The following is a 14,428-nucleotide window of genomic DNA, read 5'->3' on the forward strand; positions in this document are numbered from 1 at the left end:
ACTGTATGTATAACCATACTGAAACTTCCCAACACCGACAGCTGTTTCTTATTGTCCCCATTTTACAAATGAAAACATTAATATTAAGAGGTTAACTGACCTGCCAAAGGACACATTATTGCTAATTCTTGATCCATGTTTAACATAGGCTTCACTAATACACTGAGCACAGACGGACTATGGATTTAGAAGGGCCTGGATTTTCAAACCTCTCGCCACAAAGCATGAATTCTGGACCCAGGCAGATCTGGCTTGAAACGTCAGCCCCAGCTTAAATATGTGGCTTGAGGCAAGTCACTCAACTTCTCTAAACCTTCGGATTCACCAGAGTAAAACAGTGATATTTGCCTTCCAAGGTTGCTGTGAGGATTAAATGAGATAGAAAGTTCCTAACCAGACCTGGCAAATACTATAGAGTAGGCTTTTTATTAAATGTGAAATATCATTTGAAGTCCAAGATTCAAATCCTTCCCAATTATAAAAATTTGAATAAGTCATTCCAAATCTTCAAGTCTGTTTTCTCATGTTCAATAAGAGTATCACTCACTAAATAGACTTGGAGGAATTCAGAGATTAGCACTACAGATAAGATTTCTTAAGACTTCAAAAAAGTAAATGCTCTTTTTTTTCTCTCTTTCTCTCTAAGCCAGGACTGCAGTCCAGAAATCCTGACACTGAGCTAGGTTCTCTATCCTAACATGTCAGGTTTGGAGTGCAGGTGCCTGGAAGAAAGTATGTATGTTGCGATATGGGAGGCACATTAATACAATTTAGGAGCTGGGAAACATGTGGCAGCATACTGCTCTCTCCCCAGAAAAACCGTTCTGTGACCTCAGACCTGGTTATTTGTATCTTACTGCCCCCTGGAGATATTGGTGATGTTGAGCCGTTCTTCTGTTTTGATTTACATCCTTATAGCTGGTGAGAGGGTGGCTAGTTCTCATGACGGAGGCCAGACAGGTGTAGCACTCTTTCACACATACATAGTTGTTTGTCTCCTCTACAGAAAGTCCAGAGGGTGAGGTCCTCATCGACTTGTTCATTACTGCAGCTGCAGCACAAAGAAATGATGTCTACTCGTGCACTTGATGAGCAAGGTGGCTAAAGTTAACAGGAATTAACTACAAAATATAGATGTTTTTCATGATTTTAGAGAGAAACAGAATGAGGTTAATGATTAGAAAGCCAAATTGTGGAGCTGCTCCCTTTAAGCTCTACTTTTTATTTGTTTTGTTTTTTTCTAGTTTTTTTTTTTTCCCTAAGCTCTGATTTCTGGAAAAGACAAATAAATTTCTTCTTAAATGAGAAGACAACTAGCATCAGAAGAGAACAGTAGTAACTTCAGATGGGACTCAAATTCCTAGCATGGCCCTTTGATCAAACAAGCACAAAATTGGAAGCACCAAACTTCATCACAACCACTGCTAATAAACCAGAAAAAGGAGAAATTTGAAGAATTTTTTCAATGTTCTTGTACTTTGTCTTCCGAATTCACTTCTATGCCAAACACACTTATGCAAACACAGTATGAATATATGAAGCATTCATTTTTTTCCTGGCTGCTTTGCTGCAAAGCCTTTTTTCATTTGGGAAACCACACATTTTACACGTCCCAACCCGATGTTATTAACTTGGTCAGCTAGAAGCTCAGCACACAGTTTACAGTCACACCTGCAAGCTTTGTGGTCACACCTTCAAACCTCAGTGGCTTATCATTTCACAGCAGCATGTTGTTCTTCCTGTCCTAGGCTGAATTGAAGGATGTCTGGAATAACCACCAGCTCCCCAGGAAAGATGGCGTGCATCACGCTATTGGGAGGATTAAGTTCACCTGGCCCGGTTCTCATCTCCATGGATATTTGTCCTAATGCCTAACCGTTATGCCACTGAGTGATATTCAGTTTCCTGGCTCTAACAGTGAAAAGTCAAAAGACTCTTGTTTGAGGTTTCCTGTTCCCCTAATTAGCTACTTCCTTTGTCCATCTTGTCTTTATAATAAAACCTATTCTACTGCTCTAGAGTTAAAATCCTCTGAATTATCCTAACTGGCCTCTAGCAGTCAATCGAACAGTAACCATCTTTCCTCCAATTTCTAAGTAGCTGAATGAGAGGGCCACCTCAAGAACTAAGTTAGCATGCAAACATAATGGTAAAAAAAGGTTTTCGGGTGGCTATACGGGCTTTGTGCCACTAAGCAATAGTCTATTCACAGGTTGAAAGGGAAAATAGTTCTGTGAAGCAGTACCATATTAAGAATTTTGATTTTCAGTGTTCTCTCCACTGTATAACATGGTTCAGACTCTTTTAAGCTCACCCTCCAAGCACTCATTCACCTTTCCTATTTACTTTTAATTGTTTTGGATTTTCTATTCTAGCTCATTACCACATAATGCTAGAAAATAATCAGTAAACTTAAGGTTCACACAAAAGCCTGAATGTTTATAGCAGCTTTACTCATACTTGCCAAAATTTGGAAGCAACCAAGATGTCTGTCCTTCATATGTGAATGGATAAATGTGGTCCATCCAGACATGGAATATTATTCAGCACTAAAAAGAAATGAGCTATCAAGCCATGAAAGACATGGAGGAAACTTACATGTGGACTAAGTGAAAATTTTCCATTTGAAAAGGCTACCTACTATATGATTCCAATTAAATGACATGTTGGAAAAGATAAAACTTTGGAGACAGTGAACAGATCAATGGTTGCCAAGGGTTGGAGGCAGGGAGAAATGAATAGGTGGCACACAGAGGATTTTTAGGGCAGTTAAAATACTCTGTATGATATTATAATGATGGATACATGTCATTATACATTTGTCCAAACCCATAGAATGTACTCTGCCAAGATTGAACCCTAATACAAAGTATGGGCTTTGGGTGATTATGTGTCAGTGTAGGTTTGCCAATTGTAACAACTGTACTACTCTGGTGAGAGAAGTTGATAACGGGGGACCCTGCATGTGTGGGGACAGGGGTACATGGGAAATCTCTGTACCTTCCTCTCAATTTTGCTGTGAACCTAAAACTACTTTAAAAAACTGTCTTCAAAAACAATCCTATGAATCGATGGTTGACCTGACAGCATTGTTCACAGGTCTCACACGTTTCAAATCAAAACAAAGTAGTCTAACAACAGGTTACATAAAACAAATAATCTCAGCTATCATTTATATTCATATTAAGTGTCCGCGTAAGTAGACTCAGCCTGATATCAATGAACTGTCTGCCTGAACTCTTAATTATAAGCAGAAGCACAAAACCCAGAAACTCAAAATAAAAAAATATAAATAAAATAGAGCGGTAGACCCTGCCAGATCATCTCATTTCTCATCAGTCCTCTTCACTGCGCTGTATTTATTGCTTTGGTTGAGCAAGGAAGGTTAAAGTGCTCTACTCAGACTACACGTGAGAAATCAGGATCACAGGTGGGCCATATCCTCATCCAATGTGCTCAAATGTACAACTCTGTGGTATAAATATGTGAATATGGCAATTGAAAGGTTTCCATAGCAACAGAAATGAATTATCTTGTATCTCAAACTAAGTTACAAAGACAATTTGAAGGCAGTAAGTACAAAAAGTCAACCAGTTCAATGAACTTTTTACAAAGGACCTACTACATGGAAAAGACTATGCTAGGTGCTGGGTAGTGACACCCCATCCCATGAAAGGGTAAACGGTGGGATGCGGGGAGGGGGCGTTGAACCAACACTCGGAATATGTTTGATTAATACAAGATGTGGGGGTGGTGACATGTATCTGCTCATCTGAGTGCTATAAAAATCTAGTTTGTCCTAAAACTAGTGCTGCACAAAATTTAATTTTTAATCACTGTCCACCAGCAGCTTACAATTAAGTAAAAGCCAGTCCAAAGAATGTATAAGGAAATCAGAGACAATATAAAATATTTACCCTAATGACCTAATCTCCAATCTTGATTTGAATATGAAAAGTTTAGTAGATAGTGGGGACAGGGCATAAGGAAAACAGCACTAAAGGGAAGTTAGAGAATGAGGACAAAGAGTTAATATGCTAAAGATTTGTTAATCTAAGGATTATTTCTCGCCAACCTTGCTTCCTCAATAGGAGTCACAGAATAACTATTATTTTGAGGAACAACCAAAAATTGTGGGCCCACAGGAGGTTCAAAGAACAATTATTTCTCCCTTTCTCCTTGAGATTAACATCTAAGAATTGTAACACGATTTTATACTGCACATCCATCAAGGCCTACAACTTGAACAGAAATGTTTATTTCCATCTAAGGGACCTGAAGGTGATGACAGTGCAGTATTGCACGATGGAGACCCAGTGACTTTCCCTGGCAACCCTGAAGAAGACGGCCATGCATTTTCATGCAGTGTAAAGGACCAGACAGCACTCCATGGCAAACAGGCTACCAAGCCATGCTCTAGAGCTACACTGTCCAGAAGGTAGCCACAAGCCACATGTGACTATCTAATCAAAATTACATAGCACTAAGGGAAAAAATTGGTCTATTAGCACCAATTACACCAGTTATTCTACCCTTAAGTGAAAAATCAACAAGACATGCCTTATTGTAAGACTTATTACAGTAAAAAAATATCAATTATAGAATCTACATTAGCATATGGATGTTCGTTTTACAATTCTTTCAACAGTTTTCTATGTTTGAAATTTTTCATAATACAAAGTTGGGGGAAAAAATTCTAATAGGACTATAAATTCAGTTACACTAGCCACATAGCCACATCTCAAGTACTCAGTAGCCACATGTAGTTGGTCGTGGCTACGCTATTGGACTGCACGGATACAGAACATTTCTATTAACTCAAAGTTTACTGGGCAAAGCCACTCTAGTCTAGCTGCTCAGGAGTCCAGGCAAGACTTCAGGGACTAGTTCTTTCAACCTAAGGTCAGTCCTGACTGGTCCCTGGAGCAAGTGGATTATGACTACCAGGACTACACACTTTTAAGGGGGAAGAGGGGAAGGAGGTTTCAGATGGAGGAATAACAGAATACTAGGGCATGGTTACTGACAGGAGAAATAATACAAGGCCAAGTCTATCAGAAAGAGGCTCAAAGAAACTGAGAAATATGAGTGGGACCTGTGCTCATTACGAGTTACTATATATAGATACACATACACAAACACACACACGCACACATTTAAATCTAAATTTTAAATAATTTTTTTAAGCTGAGAACTCATTTAGTTTCTAGACACAGAAAATACATATTTGTGAAAAAGGGCATAATAAAAGATATGCCTAACTTGGGGTATTGATTGGCTTTACCCTTGAGGAAATCACTGCTTATACCAAAAATATTTAAATGTAAATAATCCCTGAGTTTATGATAAATGTAAAAATCCACAACCTTCTGTAAACAACCTCTATAAGCACCACAAAATTAAATCCCATCAGGTAAGGAAGAAATAAGGGAAGATCTACAATTGCCTTTAACGGAAGGGAATCTGGCTACATATTCCTACCTGAAAGAACGTGTACTATAGCATGTTCCTACGATAAATTTTTTATTAACTTTAAAGTGAGTAAGAGACATAGCCTCCTGAGGGAAAAAAACAAAACAAAAAACACTCTCCATCCAGGCTTTGATAAGTTTTATTGGAATGAAAGGTGGCTTTTATTTACAGATTTCAATGTGTGTGGGGACTGTCCAACCCACTTGGACACAAGTGAAGATAACCATTAAGCCTGTTTATGTATTTTCTTATTTTCAGTTTGCATACAAAAAGAAAATTTGTTTGCTTCACACTCATAAAAATCCCAATACTGTAAATGACAAACAAACCCTCCCTTACCCATCCCTTAATTAAATATAAAAACACCTTAAAAAAACATACAATTTAGATTGGTTTAATCTTGAAATGTAATCCAATAAGACTAAACACTAAACATTTCAGGTCCTGTACCAAATAGTAAAATACTCGAAGGCCTTCAGGATCCCTAAAATTTAAAAAGGTAAAAGTTACTTTTTGTTCCTAGAAATAGTGTAATTTTAAATTAATTCATAAAACAAAACAAAAACCTAAAACAATTAAGTTAAAGACATACGTAGCTAAAGCTATTAAGCTACACTGGATTCTTTTTTTCATTTATTTGGGTATTACACCCAAAGAGGAAAACGATGTGATGTGCTATGGGACTAATGAGGCTAATATCCAATAAGGATATCTTTTAAATTTTGTGACACTGTGTCCAAATTTTTACCCAAAAAAAAGTAGCTAATAAAACTTGGGCATTATTATATATAGCTGTCAGATTAAGATTTTTTATTTGAAAATCAATAAAATACACTGCTACCTTCTTCGATAACAAGTTTTTAATGACATAAAAATCAGAATTTCATATGCATAATAAACTGATAGGGTATCATGGAAATGATCTCAAACTGGATATAGTCTTAAAATGAACCTCTCTAATAAATGTTATCAATTTAATGAAAATGCTTTAACATACTCACTTTGACTGATTGACATCAATAAGAGAACCTATTTTTGACGTCGTAAAAGAAATGTGTTCATCTCCGATTACAATTTCAAGCTCCTGAAAAAAATAAAATAGAGAGATGTAGTTAATATAAAAATTCATCCCAGAGATATCTGTATTCTTGCTACTGAGAAGTCCCAATTTTAGCTGCAGTTTTTCTAACAAAGAAAAAGAAAAAAAGACATTTGATCTGTTAGACATAAACTATGTCTATAAAATAAAAACCTGATCACCTATTCAAGAGTCCCCAGTATTAGGACTAACCAAAACTCCTCTCCAGAGATCTCATAAAGATACTATAAAATGAATGACATACTTCAGGGTGACAATAAATGTTTCATGTAATGTCAGTAAAAACTATTGGCATCACTCTGAAGCACAGTGTTGTAAAAATAATATGATCTAAGTCTTTTTAATATAATAAATATAAACACACTTACCCTTTCACCAGGCTCTAAAGATAAAATGTATAATATGAATAACAGCACCACTTTAGTACCCACTATGTGTCAGGCTCTGCTGCTACGGACTTTACAGACATTATCTATAATCCCTGAAATACGCTTGGGAGGTAAGCGTATTTTACAACTGTGAAATCCAAGACTCAGAAAGCATAGGAAAAAACTTGATATTCACAACCACCAATAAGTGAGGGTACTAATATTTGAATCCTGGACTGTAAGACTGAAAGACTCATACACTTTGACTTCACAAAACATTAAAATTAAGAACTAGTAAAACAAATACAACATAATGTAGATGTCCCCAGTGTGCCACAACTATTGTACAAATTTTTCTCTGTATTTTATCTGCAAATCTAAAACCAACAATTAAGAGGCTATGTGTGTGGTGATTTCTCAGGTTAAATAGCACGCCATTCAAGACAGTCTTAGCTACATCACTGATCAGAAGACCTAATTATGCACAGTTTATGGCACACACAAAATAATTAACTAAGGTTCTTAAATAATCATAAAATATTTGACTTAAAGATCCAATAGACAATTTCTGGAGCATGCCAAATCCTCCCCAATACCAAAACACATGATCACATCAAGTGGATTGATGAAAATACTGGGCGCTTCCTGAGTTTAAAAGAGATAAACAGTTTATTGCTGTTGTTTCTGTTTTTTAGAACATATGTACATATGCATAAAACAAACTGAGATCAAAATTTGTGTTTTAAAACTGTTTACAATGCATAAAATACTCTTTACTATTACTTTTGTTTTCCTAAATGTTTCTTTAAATAGAGTTAAGTTATTGCTACAGAGTGTCAACATCTGTTAAAATTTCTCCATACATTTTCTTCTACTCAAAGGTGTTACAACGTATAATCCTCAGGAATATACAAAAGTGAAATTATGTTTCTTCTTCCAAGGGTCATATTGCATTTCTCCAAGAGTTGAAAAGATCCAATTCAGAAATCAAACTGTCTTTCAACAGAGTGAAATTAGGCCTTCAGATCTCTTCAGAAGCCCTTTAAGAAACATTAATTACTCTGAAGGGAGTATGAGAGGCAAAGGCAGTGGTCAGTTTGAACAAAGAAACCAATCAAATCCCTCTCTGGGGCAGAAAGATACAAATAAGAATTTTCAAAGTTATAAATTTAGAGAAAGTAAATTTTACATGGTCAATGAGAATCCTGTCTCCAATTTCACAGACACCTGTACTTATTTCTAATAAAAGTGGTTAACATATAATAGAAATTATCCATAACAGTGTGAAAACATCCTAACCTGGGCTGGCTGCCACAAAGACTGTTCAGAAAGATGTCTCAATTTACAGTTATACATGGATTCCTTTACTACTAGGAAGCAGCACAAAAAATGAGACCAAGTAAAAGAAAATTAAAGCGTATTTACTAGGTATCTACTAAATAAAAAACTAAAGAATCAGTGAGGATCTATTCTAAATAAGGAGAAACATAACAGTTATATTATCAATTTTTAATATTTATGCATTTAAAGAATCCCTAAATACGAACCTGTCGACCAACCCTATCAGGAGGAGGCCACAAAGCATCATCTTCTTTGGTAATTTCACTGTCATCAATAATTCTCTTCAGTTCTTCCATTACACTCTTGTGTACATAAGCCTGAAAACAAGTTACAATAAAAATTTCATAATGCCTATTTCTTCCCACAGGTCAGAAGGAAATGATAAAATGGAGTTAAAAATCCTAAATATTCAAATAGAATATCACAGAAAAACTTAATTCCAAAGTACAAGATGGGAGGGAATCATTCATCCTTCTTAGGATTTTTCTTCTCTCTTGCCCTTTTCTTTTAATATATATTGTTCCCTCGTCACATCACTTAGCCCCTTTTTAAACCGTTGTATTCTGCCTTGGTTAACATGGAACTCAAATATCTCCAAGTGATTCATAGCGACAACACAAAATTTGAGGTGAACAGAGACAAATACTAGAACACATCACAGTGATCTGAACTTTTATCCCTAATTTTGGAGCCTTTCATTTAAAATTCATATTGTGTTTAAATCATGATCATTGTTTTAAATAGTGAATAGAGTAAAAAGACAAATTAATTATGAAGTGAATTAAATGGTATGTTCAAATATGAGACTATAACAATATATTCAGATTGCTTCTTTTGTTGTTACAGATGCTATGATTAGATCTAATTTAAACTGAATCACTTTTCAATCTATAAATTGGATTCTTTACAATACGGACTTATATGTATTTTTGTAAATTCAACACAGACTTAAGGAAAATGGCAAATGTAAAAAACTGGACATTCAAAAAAATCTTACCTCTTTTCTGATCATGACATCATTTTTGTAATTGCTGTTGTTGGCATATCTAAGCTTTCCTGTGGGGAGTGGAAAAAATTCAATCTATAACAGCAAAAACTGCTAAAAAAAATAATAATAATAAAGAAATGACACTGTAAGCAATTTTGAAGATAAAGACCATACTATACTACTACTTTTATTAATAATTCTTCCCTCTCAGCATAAGATTAATGCTAGACATGTAGGCACACAAAGATTTGCTGGTAAGTTGGCTACAGTTGAAGCTAGTCAAATTTTTAAACATTCCATGCCTTTGATATAATTTCTAAATATTCAATATAATTTTTAAATATTCTATACCTTCAGTATAATGGGAAGGCCATTTTTTAAGGCCCATTTTCTTAAGCTATGTCCTAAACTAGACAGGGAATCTGAAAAGAGAAAAAACTCTTCTTTTAAAGTTTGTGTCTGTGTTGGTACCAAGTGATTAGCCCAGAGCATTTAATCTAATCAGTTAAACAACCTTAAAAAGTGGGTTTTATTCTCACACCTATTGATAATTGAGAAAACAGTTAAGTAATTTGCCCAGGGTAACACGAGATTCAGCTCTAGATATACCTTCTTCCAAGTACTCCAAAATTTGGAGTAATTATTTTCCTTCAAATTAATGCACGTATGATAATATGGCAATGGTAGTATTTCAGAATTGTGGTTAGGAAGCACACAAACTATCTGCTGCTTCTGGATAAAAGTTGGCCAGTTTGTTAGCTAATCTATACTTAATTTTAATCCATTATGACTTTTGTACTCCCTGATGCATACTTCCCCTTATGGCTAATTAGTTGCCCAGGTACAGATGTAATGTGCTCCTGACCCTCTAAAATGATAGGTTAACCTAATGAGGTGAACGCCTTAGGAATCACTATTACTGATGGAAATATGTGCATGGTGTGGTAGCTGATAAATGGATGAGAACCACTGTTTGGGCATGAAATTTCCCTGATAACATTAGACTACTTAATTTATGTGACTGGCTAAGGACAAGCTGAAAACTATTCCCAGGCCAAAGCACTGAAAAAACATCACCTAAGGAAACAACAGATGGAGAATTCAGGTAAATTGGCTCCTTAGCTAAATTTAGAACAGACGTGAGGAAAACAGGAGAGAAAAAGGTGATTAAGGTTTCTAAATAATTGCAGGTCTGTAGTGACCTGAAATGTCTGATACTCTTCCCCTTTTCTAATATGTGATTCTCCCCTAAGTTCTCACAGAACTTTGTCCAAAACACGAACACAGCACTTAATAGCCAGACTGCTTTATGGTTAGTTTCATGTATGTGTTGCCCATCAAGATGTAACTCCTTGTGGGAAATTAAAGAGTCTTAACCACTACCGTACCCTCAATTTTTGTATTTACATGCTGCCCAGCACATACCATGCATTCAGAAAAGAAAAGTCTATGCAGTCGGACTGAGCTTGTTGCAAAAAGAGTTCAATATACAATAAAACTCTCTAGAGAATCAGAGCTGAGGAAAAATAGAATCTGCTGTACACTTCCTGGGCAGCAGGCAGTTTTACTTCGCCCTCTGCTCACGCTGCTCTCACTGCTGTTTTTCCTGCAGAGGCCAAGAAAATAATCTATTTCCAGATCGTCTCAACTGTCACCTTCTCTGGGAAGCTTTCCCCGCTCCTTCATGTAGAACGTTATAACCACTCTCCTTTTTTAATTTTAATTCATACTATAGAGAACAACTGTATTGAAGCACCCACAATAAAGATACACCATTACACTCATTTTTCTACACGTTGGTCTTCCCCTTCAGAGGACGCCTCATTCGTTTTTCTAGACATGTTGCCTTACATACAATGCCTGAATGAATAAAACGGATGAATGGGTAAATCCAAAAGTTACTGGCCACCAAAAGATTTTAAGCATCCATTAAATCAACGCACGTTGGGGGATGTTCTTTAAAACGTTCAAGTATTAGGTCGATACGTTAGACGGCCTTTCCGGTCCTTTCCGGTGAGCTGAGTCTAGGATCCTGACTACCGTAGGTTCAGCTGTAGTATCTGGCAGGATTACCTTTTCGGAATTAATTTACATCGATTAATTCTCGTTTATTCACAACACCTCTTTTGTGAATAATTTATGCCTCTTGTATTCTCAAGCTCCCATTTACTTCGGCGCAAGCAGTGGCCTCAGCCCTCACTGTACACTTGCACGCCCACCCCAGGGGCTCGCCCACCCCACCCCGCCTCCTCCGCGGCCTCTCCGCCCCGCTCCCCCAGGCCCAGCACCGCGCTGCAAGGCGGCGGCCGCCGCCGCTCCTCCGCTCACCGTCCGGCCGAAACTCGAACTCCAGGAACTCATGTCCAAACTTGCCCTTGTGCCCTACATAGTAGCGCAGGTAGAAATCGCTGGCCAGAGACATCTTGGTCTCCAGAAAGCCCGCCGAAGGCCTGGCCTACTCGCCGCCGGGCGCCTAGCAGTGACGTCAGTCGCGCGGGAGAAATGCGTCACTGCGGCGCGCCCCTTCTGCCTCCGGACTCCCCAGAGGAGGGCTGGGAGGCTGCAGCTCCTACAGGAGGCCCGAAGCCAGCGGAGTAAGGGTCGCAACGACTCGAACTTCGCTTACTGGCGACAGAGGCATGTTATTTTCAAACTTAAGTAAATCGTAAATAGCAAAGGACAAAAGTGTGAACATATGATAGCATTTTTTATCGGCTTACAACTAAGGTGCAATTGCAAGGCGCGTTTAGTTTTCGGGTCTCGATTTCTCGCGGCATCCTGTGAAAAGGTGGGCGTGGCATCACTCCCCTTTAACTGGGGGGATGAGTCCAGATAAAGCCCGGAATCGAAATGATAGATCTGGAATAAAACCCTTTTCTCCTGCTAGATTCCTAACTCGGGGCTTTCCCCTTTGGACAGTGCTAGCTGTCCGGCTACTTGATGCCTATGAATAATAGAGACAAGGTAGAATCCATCAGACAAGAGGTCTGAAAATTTGAAAGGCACATTGAAAATGAAAATCCCGACAGGCATGGTATAAAAGAGTTCCTTTTAATAGTAAAACTTCTTTCATTAAGGAAAGGTTAATCTTTAGTGGCCTGAGGAGTTTTGGCAATGTGACTTAAGGTCAAATGGTTTAGCCCACGTTTCTTACCAAATAGAATAAATTGGGGAGGGGAGGGATGCTTACCAAAGGGTTTAGAAGGATGGGCAAAGGCCAGGTGAGCTTTCACACAAAGTCTGTTTTTCAAATATTGATCATCCTTCCTTTACCAACACATAGAGTAATCCTGTTGATGACTTTTGACCTTCAGTGGGGTTTAGTAGGAAGAATGGCAGACAGAAGACCTGGGATTCATTCCCAACCCTTACATCTACCTAACATTGGTTAAGTCACTGTCTCTAAGTCTGTTTTTCCATCAACCAAATGAATATACTACAGTCAACTTTGCCAAGCACACAGAATTGAGAGGGCCAAATGAGATAATGCATGTAAAATAGATTTAAAATGTATAAAGCATTAAATAATGAGATTTAACAGGTACTCCTATGTGCCAGAAATGGTTAGACACTGTTAATAAAAAGATAGAGCCTTTGCATTTGCAGTCTAGAAAATAAACATATAGACATATTAGCACAAGGAAGCAAATGTTAGAAAGAATTTTTTTTAATGCTGGTAGTACAGCAGAGGAAGCAAGTCACTTTATTGGGGAACAGGAAGCTGAAGAAAGGGAAGTATCGGGGAAGCCTAGTGTGACAAGACGTGCTATTTGAATTGGACCTTGTGGGATAAGTTGACTATATGTTCAGAGGGATGGAAAAGGCACTCCAGGAAGAAAACAACCTGAGCAAAGGCACAGTGGTGTGAAAATGCATGTGTGGGGACAGAGCCCCAAAAAGCAGTTTCCAGGCTCTCGGCCTCACATAGAAAGGTGCTGGCTCAGGTAGTAAATGGCCATCGACTGTGATCAAATGGCCATCAGCTGTGGCTAGTTGGCCGTCAGCTGTAACCAGTGAGCCATTGGGCACTAATATAACTGCCGTGGCTAGGCTAGCAGAAAATGGGGGCCTAGCAAGAAGATGGTGGCTGAGTCTGCAAGCGGCGCAGTGAGGGTTGAGAATTGTGTTGCTCCTGTTTCCTGTTTCTCCAACACAGCCGCCAGCGAGAATACAGTGGTATGACTCCCCTACCTATGGCTCCGTGGGTGTTCCTTTTTGGCCTAGCCATGTCCTGCGTTCTTGTGTGGGGAGCGGGACCAGAGACCCCGCCTGACACCCCGCATGACAGCATGATTTGGGAAGGCCAAGAAATTCAGTATAGTTAGAACATGAAGTTCATGAAAGTGGAATAGCTAGAAAGGCAGATTGGCCCGGATTATGTTGACTCTATATTAACGATTATGTAACTGTCAATATAGTAGTTTGTATTAACCATTGCATCAGTGTTTACATAGGAAAATTATTCAATTCCTACTGTACAGGCTGCCATTAGGGAAAATATATAAGAAACATAAAGCACCATCCTTTACCACTAGGGCGACTAACCATTCCAGTTTGCCCAGGACTGAGGAGTTTTGTGTGATGTGGGACTTTCAGTTTTAAAACCTGGGAAGCCCCAGGTAAGCTGGGATGACTCAGTCACTGTACCTATTACAAGAATAACCCACAGAAATTTGACCACAGTATCTATGAAAATACAGGCAGTAATCCATTTGGTTTGTTTTTTGTAGGGAGCCTCATTCAATCTCGTTAGATTCCCTAATGCATTTCTTTCAGATTTTTGACACATATGCTAGCATTCATGTTTACCTAAACAGAGCTACAGATACCAGATCTGTGACTGTAAATAGAGCTTATGGAATGCACAGTGTTAAAATCTTTCTCTGTGGTCCAATTACTGTCTCTATGCCCTGAAAAGACTTCTGCGGTCAAGACTAATCCTCTCTAATCCTGTTTTTAAAATGAATTGCGAAAATATATTAATCCTTCATATCTTTAGCAAAAAAAAAAAAAAAAAGCCAAAAATGTGTCTCTCTCATAGTATAAGGATTGCAAAGTAATAAAACATAAGCTGTTTTGTGGTCTTGGATATTATACAACAGAAATATGGAAATGTTGTGAATGGCTACTGAGCACTTGAAATGTGTCTAGTGAGGCTGA

General features: G+C 37.9%; 1 protein-coding gene across 1 annotated transcript; it reads right to left on the bottom strand.

The window, feature by feature from the left end:
• Nucleotides 1–5,595: 5,595 nt before the first annotated feature.
• On the bottom strand, nt 5,596–11,764 carry MAGOHB (mago homolog B, exon junction complex subunit). Its single transcript, XM_033117482.1, has 5 exons — nt 11,597–11,764; nt 9,278–9,336; nt 8,487–8,597; nt 6,474–6,556; nt 5,596–5,956 (listed from the first exon to the last, which is right to left on the bottom strand). The coding sequence occupies exons 1-5, from the start codon at nt 11,688–11,690 to the stop codon at nt 5,857–5,859; spliced, it is 447 nt and encodes a 148-aa protein (XP_032973373.1). The 5' UTR covers nt 11,691–11,764; the 3' UTR covers nt 5,596–5,856.
• Between the last annotated feature and the right edge of the window lie 2,664 nt (nt 11,765–14,428).

The sequence above is a fragment of the Rhinolophus ferrumequinum genome, chromosome 10 (genome assembly GCF_004115265.2).
Source record: "Rhinolophus ferrumequinum isolate MPI-CBG mRhiFer1 chromosome 10, mRhiFer1_v1.p, whole genome shotgun sequence".
NCBI lineage: Eukaryota > Metazoa > Chordata > Mammalia > Chiroptera > Rhinolophidae > Rhinolophus > Rhinolophus ferrumequinum.

Coding starts and splice junctions, on each gene's coding strand:
- MAGOHB (XM_033117482.1), bottom strand. CDS start 11,690: ATGTCTCTGGCCAGCGATTTCTACCTGCGCTACTATGTAGGGCACAAG. Junction 8,598..9,277: donor ATGTCATGATCAGAAAAGAG/GTAAGATTTTTT, acceptor ACTTGTTTTCAG/GCTTATGTACACAAGAGTGT. Junction 6,557..8,486: donor CTGATAGGGTTGGTCGACAG/GTTCGTATTTAG, acceptor TATTTTTTTCAG/GAGCTTGAAATTGTAATCGG.